Source organism: Ornithodoros turicata, chromosome 3 (assembly GCF_037126465.1).
Source record: "Ornithodoros turicata isolate Travis chromosome 3, ASM3712646v1, whole genome shotgun sequence".
Lineage (NCBI taxonomy): Eukaryota > Metazoa > Arthropoda > Arachnida > Ixodida > Argasidae > Ornithodoros > Ornithodoros turicata.
In genome coordinates this window covers 96659050-96675202 of record NC_088203.1, presented here as the reverse complement: position 1 = coordinate 96675202, position 16153 = coordinate 96659050, and the positions used below count along the sequence as shown (strand labels likewise).

At 46.6% G+C, this 16153-nt stretch overlaps 2 protein-coding genes across 3 annotated transcripts; one reads left to right on the top strand and one right to left on the bottom strand.

The window, feature by feature from the left end:
* Window positions 1-3: 3 nt before the first annotated feature.
* On the top strand, window positions 4-2741 carry LOC135388935 (alpha- and gamma-adaptin-binding protein p34-like). The gene is made up of 5 exons (XM_064618820.1): window positions 4-188; window positions 848-1041; window positions 1096-1435; window positions 1543-1592; window positions 2518-2741. The coding sequence occupies exons 1-5, from the start codon at window positions 107-109 to the stop codon at window positions 2587-2589; spliced, it is 738 nt and encodes a 245-aa protein (XP_064474890.1). The 5' UTR covers window positions 4-106; the 3' UTR covers window positions 2590-2741.
* Window positions 2142-16026, bottom strand: LOC135388932 (protein lin-10-like). Of its 2 annotated transcripts, none has more exons than XM_064618815.1 (6): window positions 14745-16026; window positions 11081-11150; window positions 10720-10862; window positions 6152-6433; window positions 4384-5001; window positions 2142-2670 (listed from the first exon to the last, which is right to left on the bottom strand). In XM_064618815.1, exons 1-6 carry the CDS (start codon window positions 15792-15794, stop codon window positions 2599-2601), a joined length of 2235 nt encoding a protein of 744 aa, XP_064474885.1. In that variant the 5' UTR covers window positions 15795-16026; the 3' UTR covers window positions 2142-2598. The 2 variants fall into 2 exon arrangements, with proteins under 2 accessions (XP_064474885.1, XP_064474886.1); XM_064618816.1 differs by having other exon boundaries at window positions 10720-10841.
* Between the last annotated feature and the right edge of the window lie 127 nt (window positions 16027-16153).

Genomic DNA, 16153 nt, shown 5'->3' with positions numbered 1-16153 from the left:
ATCCTTTGCGATAGTAGCAGACGCCGTACTTTTCAATGGTGGCGGCGTAGATGACAACATTCTGAAGTTTCTCAAGAGATTACTTACTCAAATAGGACAAAAGATAATGGGAGACTCTGAGGATTCACAGTATGGGTGTCTAATAGTGAGCTGTAGTGAGTTATCCCCTCCGGAACCGCTCGTACGAGGTGGGTCAGCGATACGTGTGCTAGTTCACAGTGAAATCCAATGAGCGCGTATTATGCTGTTTATGTAAACTGTTCACTGCCAGTCAGCTGCGTAGTTAGACAGTCTGTCATGTTGTTCAATGTTTGTTTTACGCATTATGATATCCTGGCTTGCATGCGATCGGTTTATTGTGATCTGGAAGCCCTGTCAATTGCCATTTAAATATGCTATATTTGTAGCTCATGTTACTGAAATTACTGCATTCAGCTTGCGCGATAGAGCCACTGTAGTCTTAAACCGAAGCATAACAAAGGTACACGTGCAAAGGTAAATTCGTAAGGAGAGCTGCACGAGTGTGTGTGTTCCTTTGCGGATGGAAAAGTCACCGTGCATGGATTAAATTAAGGCATAGCCTGTGGTATAAAGAAAGCTATATAAGCTCAGTGGATGCGAGTCTTATCTTCCTCTGAAACTCGCATTTCTAAATTACAATACACACGTATGTTGTTGGAGAGAGAACCTTAAAGTACGCCGAGGTAGATCACCAGGTCTGTGCTTCATTTAGAATTTCCAACACCCCTCCCCACATTACATCCCTACGTGATGCTTGCAAGAATGCGTGGATGCTGATTTTGCATATCTTTCAAAAAAAAATTCTTAACTCCTATCTATAAAATAGAGATTCTTGGAGCACACCAGAAGCTGGACGAAGCAGAAATGCAGAATGGAGAAAAGTCCTGCACTTGGAACCTGAACACAAAGTATTACACCGCCCAAGTGCCCGTGCATTGGCGCAACGAACGTTACCAACCAGAGGACGAGCCCCTGCTGTGTCACATCCACGGCCTCGTTTTATTTTGCAATACGGATCAGGTACTAGTGCAGCCATTCACGGCACATTTCTTATGGCACGTCTTACGTTTACAGATCGAAGTCAGCTTAGAACGTGCGACAGAGTGGTTGTCCCACTGCAATGAGGCGCAAGTGACCTTACTGGTGATCCGCACGTCGCACCATTGTGCAGAGGAGGAAGAGGAGGAGGAGGAGGAGCCTCCGGAGCTACAGACCTGGTGCTTGAAGCACCAGTGCGAGCTGGTGTGCTGGCACGACGACGCAGGTATTCAGCGAATACGGGAGGCGTTATCTGCACATCCTTGGCCTCAACTTCAGAAGCATGCTGCAGAAAGCGCAGATGTCGCGGAGGGTGAAGATGACGGCCTTCCGGCATCGTTCGAAGAGCTGTTTGCTCATTTCAGGGAACTCAAGGGTGAGATATGTTGGACTTGCAGAAATAAGCAGTCGTCAGTAGCGGAGTTTGCGTGGTTGGTTATGCCTGACCTGTTGTTGGTTGTTTTCTCCCTAACTTTATTACAGAAAAGGCAGAAGGGATGACCGGAGAAGAACGCAGGGACTTTGCAGAAAAAGTAAGGGATAGACAGGAAAAATATTGAAAATAGGGCCCACTTGCACAAACGTTGAGGAAATTCATCGGTAGATTTGACAGTGCTTAGCACATGGGCAGCGTTGAGCACTGTAGCGCATGCCCGAAGCACTGCAAGAGCTACAGAGGAGAGCACCGAGGAATCTCCTCAACGTTTTTGCAGGTGGACCCAGGACAGAAACAAAGAAACCAATTCCAACTCAAATCCATAACACAAACACAACTTAACTATCGGACGGGCCGTTAAAAGCTTCTGATCGGTACTGTCACCGTAAGACTAGAGCATTTGTATCACATTGGCATGCAAAGTGTGCAATTGCACCAACTAGAATCAGGCTTCTCTCATCATGTTGCGTGACACTGCAAAGCATCAAATCTCCATGTATTATACTTTTCATTTGGATATATCCCCATCCCTCTTACACAGTTATGAAAGCACCATTTTACGATGACAGTGACGGGAATCTTCGCTATTTTGTGCTCAGTCAGCCGACATCTCAACCAAACAAAAGAACCAAACGAAGCACGGAACTAACAAAACAAAGATTCTATTTACAACAAAAATCAAAGTAGCATACAATATATACATCTTGACGTGAGGTAGTCACACTGTACTCGCAGACTAGTAGTCCGCGAGTACAGCATAAACATTTCTATATTACTTTCTACGATGGGTCCCTTCTGAGATGGTCCAGGTCAGCCTTGCACGGTGCCCCTTGCTTTAAAAGTAAGCCGCATGCAGCGTTAGGCGCGAAGCCGACAGCTCCGAAGTGCACCTTCTGAGGGTGAAAGGAAGCGCCCCCGCCTAAGGACTCGCTTTATTTTGTTGGAATAGCAGATCCTCCTTTGCACACCTTTGCATAGAGGGCGCAAAAAACACCGGCTTTTGTGGCCGGGTCCCTTTGCAGGTGGCCGTGCAGTTCTGGAAGGCCTGCGGCGGAGATGACGACGAGATTTCCGGACTGGTCGGCGATGGTTAGAGTGAGCGATCAGATGTAGAGAGGCGTCTCCTGCCCCGTCAACAACCGGAACATTGATGTGGGCATCGTCTTCATGTGGATCTGCGCAACAAGCGTGGATCGTGTAAATCACGTGACGCTGCCGTAATAAATTATACGTTCGTGTTGTTAAATCCAGTGTCTATAGTCATGATGTGAAACGTCACCTTTTCATCAAAAGCTTTAACGAAACTAATTAATACCAGACACACGGGCACGTTTGAACTCCTTTCCATTAGGGGTCCTTTACAGCTGCAAAGAACACCTTCTCGAAAGGAGTTCGTGTCTGTGACACATGGCAAGAGCAAACTCCTTTTGGGGTTTTGTTTGAAAAATATACCCAAAGATATAACAGTTAGGTAGTTAGATAACAGTAACAGTAAACATAACAATACTACCAATGAATTCAAAATATGTACTGCAACTGCAATATCTGCACACAGACTTTGAGTACTTGAAAAATGAAAACACTGTCTATCCTTCGTTCGACCACACGTTCGTTCATTGTCACAAAATAAATACGACCACTCAAGCTTTCGTCTTCATGCATTTATTATGCGCTATATCTATGCAAACGCGGCAGTCTGCCGATGATTGTGTATAACATCCACCTAGGGGCACTAGCCAATATGAATTTGTTTCAGTTTCCATGTCACTAGTGCCCCTAGGCAGAAGCTGCACACAGCCATTGGCAGACCGTCGTGTTTACACAGGTATAGTGTGCATAGGAAATGCATGAAGACGAGAGTTTGCGTGGTTGTATTTATTCCGTTGCGCAGTGCCTGGTCACCACGATTTTTTTGTACGTTTCTCTGGCACAAATTATTCACTGTGTGGTAGCGGAAGTCTGTCTGTCAGGCAGGTATAGTGTCACGCGCGAAAATGCGACCGACCTTTTAGAGCATCCACCCTGTACATTTGTTTTTGAAGGAGTTGGACAGTGCCAGTGCATTTCGTCGAACAACAAACAAACAACTTTATTCGGAGATGATGAATGGGGAGTTTCATCACCAGGGGCGATACCTCTACCCCACTGCTGGTGGTGATGCGGGAATGAGATAATGAGCCCCTTCACAATAAGGGTCGGAGTCCTATGGTATCTAGAAAGGTGAAGAGAGCTTTCAAGGCAGAGTGTTGGTGGGCTGCATTTGGCCAGGGACAAAGCAATTTTGTGAGAGAGAGGAGGAGACAATCCAGCTCTTTAAGGGAACCGGAGAGTACGGTTCGGGAAGGTGTGGGCAACGGAGAAGAAGAATGTGCTCTAGATCTTCTACAGCACCGCAGGGACAGCATTGGGGAGAGTCAACTTGTCTCAAGCAGTAATGCCACTGCGCTGTAAAAGCCACGTCGAGGCGCATTCGATGAACTAATGCGAGATCTTGACGAGAGGTTTGTCTAGAAGTGTACTCAACAGTGGTGTGTGCGTGTGACATTTGTGGAGTAAGTGCGTGGGTACTTGACATTTAGGTGACATTTTGTCATTCTTTAAAGGACACTATGTAAAACAAAAGATTACTAAAGATCACTCTTAAATATAAGTAATGCTTCCTTGTAACATTGGTTCTGTTTTCAATATGTAACATAAGCCAGTGGTTTCTGGATGTGCTCATGGGAGTTTTTTTTATGCCTATTTACGTGTCTAGAGAGCGCTGGAAACATTTGGTACCAACGTGTTGTAATTCTGCACTTGCAAATAAGGTGGAGTTCTCTGTTTTGAGACTCGGAACAACGCAGGTTCCCCAAAAGACATCTCTCTCCACTAATATAAGCACTTACCTCTCCGACAGAAGTAGCCAGAAGCCCAACAATCTTTTCGTGCGGCACAGCCACCACACTTTGTCCGTTAATCTCTATGATACGGTGCCCAACCCGCACTCCTCCGCGCTCCGCAATGCCTCCACGCAGAAGACTACATATCACTCCGTTCTGCACGCTGAAGCCCAACTGGTACTTGGTGTCGGGCCGTTTGATCTTCACCTCCACCACGGGGGCACAGGGCACCACGGTGAGCTTCACCACGCTCTGGTGTTTGGTGTTCTTGACATATGCCTGGCACGTCGCGAGCGGTAGTCCCACTAGGCTGACTCCGTTGATGGCGATGATCTGGTCACCAATGTTGAGCTGGGAGCAGCGTGCGGCTGGACCGGCGCCGGCCAGGTTGGCAACCACGACAGTGGGGAGCATGGATCCCCAGCCGCTTTCCACGATCACCAGTCCCAAGATCTCGCCTTTCTGCTTGGGAACGACCACCTCCTTCTGACGTTCCTTCTTGGCAAACATTTCCAGCTCGTCCCCAAAGATCTCCTGCGAGTTGAGCACCTCCTGGTAGTCCATCTCGCGCACAAAGGACGAGTCCTCGATGCCATTGGCTTTGAGGAACTCCAGGTAGGCCACCTGTCGGGAGGAAAGAAATCCGGACTGTGCAACGCTGCTGCCTGATGGCGTTTATTGAGAAGTGCCACGAAGTGTATCAAACTAGAGCCTTATTTTTTCGTTCTTATTTTTAACCCAGTAAAAACCCCTTTTTACGGACCAAACTAATCCATCGTCGTCCCCTAAGGTAAAACCGCGACCTACTACAGGTTTTCCCGCCGATTTTAATCCAAGCGCCATCGAAATTAATCCATGTGCTATGCAAACTTTATGGGGCATGGATTAATTTAGCTGGCACTTGGATTAAAATCGTCGGGAAAACCTGTAGATTATAGCGACTGTGTCATAACCGGCAGCCCCTATTACGAGCCCGTCCGCACGATCCGCTAGGGGGCGCTACTCATCGGCCCGCGAGATCTACATCGTGATTGGACAATGGAAATTTGGGTTTTGGACGCGCAAAAGCGGACGTACGACTACCGTTGCAGACGACAGCAACAGCTCCCATGAAAACGCGTAGAATGACGATGATAATCAACTTTAGAAAGAAGCATTGCCCGTGGGACATTCAACACTTGTACAAAAATACTAAGGTAAGCTGAAGTACAAAGTATTGCAGAAATTGAGGAAGCAAAAACCGGGCCGATGAGTAGCGCCACCGCTAGCTTCCAAATGCGGCGCTGGGAAGGGGTGCCTATGACATGGTCGTTATAATCTAGTAAGTCGTGCGTAAAACCCTAAAATCCCCATGCCAAAGTGCCAATTCAGTCGCCAACAGAGGCCCTGGAGAACAATAGGGACTGCGCATTCAGCACTGCCCCTTCACTTCTTGTGTTAATTTGAAGTGCGAGAAGCACCCGAAGTTTAGGGACTGACAAGTTGTGGAAACTCAACATCGTCTCACTCACCAACCAACATGAGACAGGCAACAGCACACGCTAAGGACATCCAAACAGCGACAAGTCAACAAAATTGCTCGATCGAAACTGAAATGAATCCAATGCTCACATCTGAAGCTCTCTCTCCCCTACAAAAATTGAGGCCCAGTATCGTGTTGAGGGATCTACAGTCAAAAGTACCTCTAAGATTCAATTTAAACTATGCTCCGCTTGTACGCGCTACACCTTGGAGTACCATCATGCGATTGTTGTAAAGTGGAACGTCACATTACCTGGAAGGCCTGCCCAATCGACTGCGCTATGAACTGGGCCTCGTCCGACTCAAACACGTGGCAGATCATCTTGGGCGTGCGCCGCAGCTTGCCCCCATCTTCCTCCATGTTCCTGCGGCGAGCCATCAGCACCACAAGGTCCCCGATGTCCGCAATGTACGAGATGCTGCGCAGCGCATGGTCCATCATGATCTCCTTCAGGTCCGTGTTGAGCACCATGATCTTTTCTGTCGAGATGAACAGGTCCACCTCCGTGCTTGGCTGCACCTCCCCCTCAGGGGCCTAAGGATACATAGGTTTTAAAAGCGATAAAAAACCCCAGTGCAGGGGACGCGAAAGGACGAGACGAAACGAAGCACTGACTGACAAACAGACTTTAATGCATCAGACACACGCTTATATACAGTACTGCTCACAACGCCCCTTAGTGAAAGCCAAGGCCGACATAATCAAAAAGAACCTTCTTATCACACAAAAGCGACCAAGCAAACGCCCAACCCCCCCCCCAACCTGTCCTCCTGTTAGTTTTCAATGATAGGATACAGGATATATAGGGTTCTTCGTTTCCAGGTTTTATGATTTTTCAAATTCGGGGGGGAAATCGGGTGCTATTTACACACAACAATTTGGGGAGAAATCGGACGTTACGATTGGGCGCTGTTATCGGGGAATTTTCGGGTGAAACAAAAAGCCATATGAAACAAGCCACTCCTGTGACACTGGGATGAGAAACAAGAATCTTCATATTTCTGCTCGGAACTGGGGCAGCGACGGACCGTGGTATTCAAACACTTGCCCGAGCTCCACAAAAGCTCGTCTTTGACTCCTGCAGGAGGGGATTATAAAAGGAGGACAAATAGGTTGTCACAAATTAGCTCTCTTTCATATATTACGATTCACTTTTCCAACGGTTTACCTAGAAAGACAAGTTGAAGGACCGCAAGGATTTTCCGGGTAGATATCGGGTTTTACCCGAATTCTTGAAAACTTGTTCGGGGGTGGGGAACTATCGTGAAAAATCGGGTTTAACCCAAAAACGAAGAACCCTACCTGCACACAACGAAAGAAGCCTATCTGAGGCCATAATTAGTAACAGCGTAACTGCTGCAACTTTGAAGGTGCAGTAGCGTTGTACATGAGCCTGAGGAAAGAAGGAAAAACAGCGAAGGCTATGTAGACAGGGGAACTACACAAGTCCCAGGGTATCCCTACTTTTTGTGTCTACCCTTCCCACACACAAAAAAAATGTTCCCACTTTCAATTGCAGCAGTTATGTTGTCGGCAACCATGGAGCGCAGAGCTTCGTATGCTTGCTCTTGGCCTACTAAAGAGGTCAAAATATGCTGTACAAATACTAAGACATGCATTCACACAAAACAAAGGCTTCCAAAAGGGGTTACATAAAACGAAACTCAAACCCAAGTTGCATAAAACATGCATTCGCATTTCAAAAAGGTGCTTTTGTCACTTAGAAAAGGAATTGGAAGCTGCTTCTTGGCTAGGAAAGCTACCAGTGCTACCAGTGGTGGTGGTGGTAGCTCGACAGGGTACCACTAGCTACAGAGTACAAAGGTAGCAATCATGATAAAAAGACGAGTGCAGAGGATAATATGGAATTTCCCATGTCTATCATGAATACAACATTACCAGAGCGCAGATTTTCATGCCAATGCATGTTTTTTTCTCGATATGGTTTTGTATCTGAACGATGAAAAAACACTTTTGGTCTTGGTTTGGGACCGATGAGAAGGGTTCTACGATGCACATAAATGCATGTTTTGTTTTGAACGTTGTGGCATATTTCAGATTAAAGTGCATATTTTGCCATATTTTCAGATGTGAGAGCTCAGTTCTTTTTCCATAGATAGGTTTTGCTGGTTTTGGGACGGCGTTGGGTCATCTTTCACAAAAATTAAGGCCCGAATCGAATTTTTCTGTGCTTTGGTGGGGTGAGGTGCAACGTTCAGCCTGTACCCTGGCTGCTCCGTCCTCCACCGCATGTATAGTCGATGCGCTGTACTTCACCTTCACCACATTACCGTTACAAAGTTGGGCGGCGTTCGCGTTTTAATCAGCACGATGCAGTGCCGAACGCAAAGCACTGACGAAACAAACCTGAGCATGGGCAACACGAAAAACATGAACATACGTGTATGCTTGTGTTTTCATGTTGCCCATGTCCAGGCTTGTTTTGTCATGAGTTTCGTTCACCAGCTAGCCCATGTTTACGCTATGTTATCAATCGCAAACGCGAAGCCTTCAGCTCCATGATTTATATCCGTGGCGCAAGCATTCTTTGTTGTGTGCTGCAGAATGAAAGCGGCTTTATGTTACCGTGTTATCCCTAGTTAAAATACTCACTTTTTTCAAAATAGGCATTTGGTGCATTGCTTTCGTACCAAGAGCAAAATGTTGCATATATTGAGGATTTTTACTGCATATCTCGAAGATTTTCAGTGGATAGTTGCGTGCATATTTCAGGAGTTTTTAGTGCATTATTATCCGTGCTCTAAACATTACTAACATCAGGCATCCCTTCTAGAGGCTTAAATTGATGAGAACTTAACATGATCGAAATGAATAAATAAAACTTCCTTAAAGAACGATAGATGCGATCATGCACATAAATTGAAAAGCTCCTCTTACCAGAGACTATAGCCAGTGCGAGCACAAGGAAAAAGAAAACATGATGATGAGGCAATAGGTTCCAGGAAGCATATATGAAAGCTGTTACACGACAACTTCGCAATCCGTTAAGCAAGTGGTCTGTATTAATTATGTCTGCAGCATCGTTATGATATTTTGTGTGGCAATCGCAGCTTCTCTGTTAATTATTTCAGCCACTTACCTATAATGACACAAAGAGTTGTGCAATCATGGTAAAACATGATGATTTGGTACTGATAAGGCATAGGACGGATTATTGTCAGTGGGACACTGACAGTGAACGACACAGCTCCATGACGATTCACACAACCACAGTAAGCAGAAAAAAAAATGCCTGAACTGTTCTTTCTCACTATCGTCCAATAATGATGCTCCAGAGTTAACGGGCAAGTTGGTACATCTTGAACGGGGAAAACAGCACTAGAAACTGGACAGAGAGAAGAGACACGTAGACACAAACGAGTGCTGACTAACAACTGAGCATTTTATTAATCTCCAAAGGGATAAATGGGAAGAACGAGGGAAGAAAGGGAAACACAGTCGCAAGTCACAACCGGGTCAAGAAGTCCGCCGAGAAACATATGTCCTGTCATCTAGATATGTGATCTTTCCATACTGAAGAAACCCCCCCCCCCCACCCTCTGAGACGAGGGACACAGAAGAAAGGGGACAACCCCTATTCTAACTATTCTATCAGTATGTGATGCTGACCCGGTTTTGACTTGTGACTGTGTTTCCCTTTCCTCCCTCGTTCTTCCCATCTTTCCCTTTGGAGATGAATAAAACCCTCAGTTGTTAGTCGGCAATCGTTGCGTCTACATGTGTCTCCTCTCCGTCCAGTTTTTTCCTGTTCAAGATGCTCCAGAGCTCCCCTTTAGTTATCAGGACATGGTGCAGAGACCCAGGGAAAGCGCAACTAAGGTGAGGCGGATGCGTTTGCTGAAGAAAGTAATTTTTGAACAATTCAAAACAAGACACTTGTGCAGCGCGGAGGAACAATATAAATATCATTATTCTCACTCTCAATGTTTACTAACAAGCAGGCAAGATCAAAATCATCACATCATCTTTAAACGACGGTGGAACCTAAATGACGATTACGATCCAGGAGTTACGACTATGCACATGGTAGTATAGCTTTTCTGTCAGTAGTTCCGGAGTGTTTATAGTGCTTACCCATTTAACGCAAACCTCCACAAAGTTTGTATCACTGTGGTTATCATTCGGTTTTACAAGGCTGATGTGGAAGAAAAATTGGATGTGCATAAGTAACAAACACTTGCCCATGAGCAGCAAGTGGTAATAATTGCTCAAGAATGCGTAACTACCACTAATTATAACACGTCCTGAGTGCAGATTAGTGGCTCATCATACTATGACGAGGAAAGTAACTGTAGCTGTGCCTTATGGCCCGTTATATAGATGACCTGCAGACCTACGTTACTGATTACGTAACGCCACCGCGCAAGGCATGCTAATGGGCACTAGCAGCTTTATCAGTCTATCAGCCGACGCGTTTTTCCTGCTTCTTGCCAACCAAAGCAAAATATAACCTCGAACCGGTCTTCTCGGGATGCCACATGTTTGTAAACAGAAAGTCGTCTATAGATATCCGGAGAGAGGTCAAGTGAACAATACAGCAGAATAAAGTCATGCTGCCTGAGATCAATGTGTATGTTAATTTTTTTTATTTTCTTATTTTTTTGTGGGGCAGCAACAGGTTGTTGCCTAACAGCCAATGTTTTTTTTCCTCTCTCTCTCTCTTAACCCTTTGTCACACGCGGCATTTCAATTGCGTATCCCGTCACAGCATATCCCTATGTTCGTTACCTGTGTCAGTCATGAAATTGTTAAAGTACGGAACACCCTAAAGAATTTCTGTCTTTGAAAGGACCATTTACCTTGATGCGGGAGACAGCTTCTTCCGCCTGAATCATGCGTGTGGCTTTCGTAGGCTGGCCCTCGCACACCAGCTGGGTCGAGCCCAGGTACCGAGCCCGAAACAGCACCCCTTCTATCAGCACTGCCGGTTCGTGCACAAGAGCTGAAAAAAAATGCGCAAGGCAGACAGGATCAGTCGAGAGAGAGCCCTTTTCCCCTCCCTCCGTCACTCACTCACCCACCACCCCAGAGAGGTGAAATAACGGGAGGCATCCAATTATGCGTCAGGTATCGAGAGGAGGAAGGGGCGGGGAAAACAAGGGAAGACAGCAGAGGTCAACCCAACTGCTACACATCCCCACACTGCAAGTGCAGCCTCACCTTCCTTGGAGGTAGTGTTGTTCTTTTTGCGACTCCCCGCCGTCCCCGCAGGCGCACCCGATCCTTGTTGCTGCAGGGGGAAGAATGAGAGTCTGTTACAGGATTAGCACGGTGGTGCTAACAGAGAGTGGGAAGTAGATTTTTTTTTAGCCGTGGGGGTCCAGCTTCATTCACAGAACTGATGATGACAGGAGGATTTGCACAAATTTGCAACTTTTGTTTTATGCGTCAGCATTAGAAGCCCCATTTTGAAGAAAAGCCGGCATTGTAGTGGGGTGACCGTGGTGTCTGTGTACAGCGCAGCATGTGATAGAGCAGAGTGAATCAGGCCTGCACTCCGCAAGCTAGTTCGCTCTTCTCCGTCCCATGGAAGCCCGGACTTGTCAGTTGGAGTGAGAGCCGTCATCAGTTGCCCCTCGTCTCTGGACATGTTCAGACATGTCTCGGAGAATGCACGAGACATGTCTGAACATGTAGACATGTCTCGTGCATTCTCCGAGTTTCGCGAGCGGCTGAGTTTGTGTCTTATGTCGTGTGGCAGTTTAAACTGCAACGTTCTCCAATGGATCCAGGACCTTCTACTAGTCAAAATACTAGATAAGTATATAAAAATATAAGAGGCAGAAAAGAAGCATAAGAGAAGCAATCAGAAGCAAGACGAACGTCTAATGCTAACGCATTGTCCTCACATTAATGACATTAATCACCTCAATCTTCTTTTTTTATATCCCTGCATAACTGTTACTGCTTTAAGGTCATGCCAAAGCAGACCTGTAAAGATGTGGCCTGATAGCAGTGATGTTGCAACACTGCTACCGCCACTACAGCCGAGAAATGATATTAGGCAGAACTAAAATGTACTCTGAATTTGTTGCTTGCTGCTTCGATACTATGCTAACAAAAGTAAAAAGTATGCATTCATGTAATTTACCAGCACCTTCATCCAGGAGGAGGAGGAGGGAAGGGCATGCAAACACAATTCACACAATTGGAATGCACGTTTCCAGCTTTGCTCTGCTCTTCTGGTCTGATATATACGTATCTGACCACATGTGTTGCAAATCCACAGCAGCTGTGCCCAATGTTGCTAGAACAGGTTCCAGCATTGAAGGTCACAGGAGAACAGCACTGTCATTCATTCTGAGTGCCAAAGTGTGATATAAACTATAGCACGCGTGTCAATGTTTTTCGCCAATACATGTGCTCTCATACTTTACGCTGCATATACACAAGTGTGCACCCTATTGAAGATCGCAGGCACTATTACTGGTCATATAGATGAGAGGCCTCCCTTCAAAAAGTTTGATATGATGCACGTTTGTAAGGGCCCTGGTTGCTCAGCATGCCATGTGCAGTCATTACAGGAAACTGAGTTCCTCCTCTAATAAGCATCATGATGTGATGAACTATGATCCTATTTCACGTACGTACTTTGCCACATGATTCTTATGTCTTGTCATATGTTATTCGTAAGAGTAGAAAATTTTCAGTTTTACGAAAAAGAACTGTCATGGCATTAAAGTCTGCATTGCTAGCTTGCAGAGAGGGTCGTAAAGCGGAACTGAGCTAATACCGCAAAACAGATGTTTATTAGCAAGCAATAGGGCTGTGCCAATATTCAGATTTTTAAAAATACAGAAACAAATAATTTCAGCAAGTGCAGCAAGAACAACGCCCCTTTCACGTCGGAGGGCGCTGAACTGCAAGCTAGATCAACCACTCTGCAACCCAGATAAGCCATTGACACCAAAGGTTTTGCCCTTCCTGCACTGGTTTTGGCTCATTTGCATGGCAAAAGTTGGCGAAGGATGCATCAAAGCTCGTACTCATTCCAGGATTTTTAGAAAAAGAGAGTGGCTTTAAATAATGATCCTGATTCTAAAAAATAATTCGGCTGTCTCACATTTTCAAAGACATTTAATCACTAAGTTTTGACCAAACGAATGAGTCACCTGAATGAATGGGTATTGGCTTCAGTATTAAAATTACAGGCAATCAATTACAACTAACACGTTGTACTGTCATACCATACCATACCACACAAGGATGTCTCCAACACCTACCTAACAACCACTGTATGGTGGTTCTACTGTGCCTGACTACTTTTATCCACCAACGCTCAACCAATTGGGAATCCTTTCAGGCTGCGGAATTTTCGGAAACAACTGCAGCAGGGTCACGACAATTAAGCGCCTGCTCTTTAAATGTCCTAGCATCTAAGATGTTTGATTATTAAAAAAATATTATGATCTTCCAGACAATTATTATTAACAGCAGCCCCGCTTGCGTTGAAGGAACAGAAGCTTGCGCGGAGACCTTGACTGAGGCCTGTAAACTTTTTGTGCCTGTAGGATTATGTAATGGCCAACATTCTACTTCCCCTGTAAGTTCCACTGATGTTGTACGTGACTAAGTTTCAGAGCTGAGTTCACATGCAAAATACATGCACAATTTTTGCATAGGTTATGCACAATAACAGGCACAATTAGAGGCACGAATGAAGACACACTAGTGTTCGCATGTAAACTGGCAGTAAACTTAAACTGTAGTAGATAAGGATTATCTTAAGCCTGGATGAATATGTCCCTGAAATGAATTTATTCATGGCAGAGCAGCCAAGCATCCGCACTCCAGGACTATCAGACAACACCAGGATGAGCATTACTTAATCATGAGCATTGATAATCAGCACACCGATGTGCTTTAAACTTTGCGAACTCTACAGTTGCCTCAGCACATCTTGATGCACCTTGCAATGATGAAACTTTGCAAAGAGATGGAGAGCTTTCCAACTTTAATAGGAGCGGCAATAAAATGAAGGAGGTCTCAAAATATCGTAAGGCAACAAGCAGGAGTCCTATTTATAGGACATAGGAGGTATATATATATATATATAGGAGGTACACGTGTTAATAACAGCAACACCGCTTAAAAATCGCCTACGTTTTGATTATGCCTCGCTAAGAGGTGCACCCCAAATCTCCTATTACCCTGCTAAAGGGTTGCACCAACAGTAGCATGAGACAATATATCCAGCAACACCAAGGCTGGTTTAACTAATGGTACTGCCCATAGAAATATGTGCAACTCAGAAATATTTGCACCTCCCAGGTTCCTTTGCGAGATAGCAGGGCCCAGTGGTTTTTACAAGACAAAAATAAAGCGGATAACAAGACTTTAGGTATGGAGTCATTGGAGTAGGTGCAGAATCAACAACAAAGTTTAGCGTTGGACACTGTGCTGTGGAGGGGACGGGTTCAAACCCCAGAAACTTATACCTTTGGTAGTACATTTGGGAGGGAGAAAAAGGGGTGAAATTGAAGTATGCGACTTGGCATTGTGAGGCTTGCGTTGTGTTTGTCCTTGTATGTTTAATTACCCCATCCACTACAATGATACACGAGAGAGATGCCGTATTGATGCTGTAGCTGCAAGGTTTTTTAATGACTATATACAGATATAGACGGAGTGGCAAATTGTTGCATGTATGCCACTTCTCCACGGCATTGGTAGTATGTGCACGTCTTGCGCTATATTTATGACGGCATTCCCTTTTACGTGTTTTTGTTTCTGCTAATGGAGGTGTTAGACAATTTCTGTGTAGATGGGACAGAAATAAAAATATGTTACTGGGCCTGAGAAAGAGAGATCAGCTGGTTCATACCTTCTCATCAAAGAAGCCTCTGTCGTCTGCACGCTGGGCTCCAAGCAGACGGTCGGTTTCTTGATCTGTGTCGCAATCCTCGTCGTTAATTCCCGACGGCGGTGGTGGCGGCAGTGCGCTCTCTTCCTCGTCCCGTGGCACCCACACAGGATCTCGACGACCAGCGTCTCCTCCAGCGGGTGGGTTCTTCAGTGTCAGTCTCTTGCTGTGTTGGATCGCTTGCTTGATCTCGCGTATAGCATGTGCTACAACTGCTGGAGAGCCGTCTTCTGCGTCCGAACAGCGACCGCTCGAGAGACCATCTTCGAGGACAGGCATAGCAGGTAGAGCCCCGGAATCTCCCATAAGGGATCCCGCTAAAGAGAGGGCTTCGCTCGCAGCAGATTCGCAGTCTGTGGTATCTGCAGAAAGCGCGGATAGCTGCCTTCCTGCCAAGTCCATGGGCTCGCCGGTTTCTGTCCCAGCTACGCTTCCGCCACCGTCATCGAGGCTCGGACTGGGTGTGCCGCCCGCTAACCGCTGCCCGACGTACGCGCTGCCGGATACACGCTCGTACAGCCGGTACTCCAGATCGGAGAAGTCCTTACATTCGGGTACCCGCTGTGGGAACCCCGGCCTCGGCCCGTAGCGCCGGGGCGAGCCTTCATACTGGGCTATGGGCAAACTGCCGAGGAGCCGAGCCGCCGCGGGCGTAGCCGCAGCATCGATGTCATCGTACACTACTTCCGAGGAAGCGGCCTCGCATTCGGTGGCTGCTTCATATACCAAGGGCTCACTGCCGTCCCAGTCGAGTAGGTCTCGACGTGGAGGCCGCTTGCAACGCGACCGAGACTTGCTGAAAATCTCTCGGCCGCCAGCGATCTCGATGCGCGATGCGGCCTCGTAAGCACTCACCACGGAGCTATCCTCCATGGGGGCCGGGCCGCCGTTACTGCTGCTGTTGTTGTTATTAAGGCTGTCGTCGTCGTCAGGTCGGCTGCGACATTTAGGAAAGAGCCTCGCGATTTCGTCGGTATCGCTGCTCGCCTCGCTGGAGGCTGCCGCCTGCATCGTGACGCTGCCGAGCGGGCGGCCACAGCTAGGCCTACTCACCGCTCGGCTGTTTGTTGCGCCCGCAGCGAGGTCTGTCCGGCGACCCAAGGCATCAGCGGTGGTTGACGATGTATCTTCTGGATGATACAACTACTCTATATCAGGAATTTTCTTCCAGGCGTCCAGCGGGACCGCCGATTTCGTAGCTGCTAGAATAAGACATCGGATTCACATCACAGCCATCAATGCAATCTCGTTGGCAGGATCCCCAACAGGCACATCCGACGCGGCGCTGCAGTAGTTTCCAAGCAGACGACAACTGTGACACACTGGAAATTTCGCCAATGATTTCGTCGGCCATTACGTCAAGGTCTTTC

Bases quoted from the DNA above. Each gene is read 5' to 3' on its own strand.
- LOC135388935 (XM_064618820.1), top strand. From the start codon at position 107: ATGGGAGACTCTGAGGATTCACAGTATGGGTGTCTAATAGTGAGCTGT. The intron at 1,042-1,095 runs GTACTAGTGCAG...TTACGTTTACAG, and splicing joins TATTTTGCAATACGGATCAG to ATCGAAGTCAGCTTAGAACG. The intron at 1,593-2,517 runs GTAAGGGATAGA...GTCCCTTTGCAG, and splicing joins GCAGGGACTTTGCAGAAAAA to GTGGCCGTGCAGTTCTGGAA.
- LOC135388932 (XM_064618815.1), bottom strand. From the start codon at position 15,794: ATGCAGGCGGCAGCCTCCAGCGAGGCGAGCAGCGATACCGACGAAATC. The intron at 11,151-14,744 runs GTATGAACCAGC...TTCCCCCTGCAG, and splicing joins GAGGCTTCTTTGATGAGAAG to CAACAAGGATCGGGTGCGCC. The intron at 10,863-11,080 runs GTGAGGCTGCAC...ATTTTTTTTCAG, and splicing joins CAACACTACCTCCAAGGAAG to CTCTTGTGCACGAACCGGCA.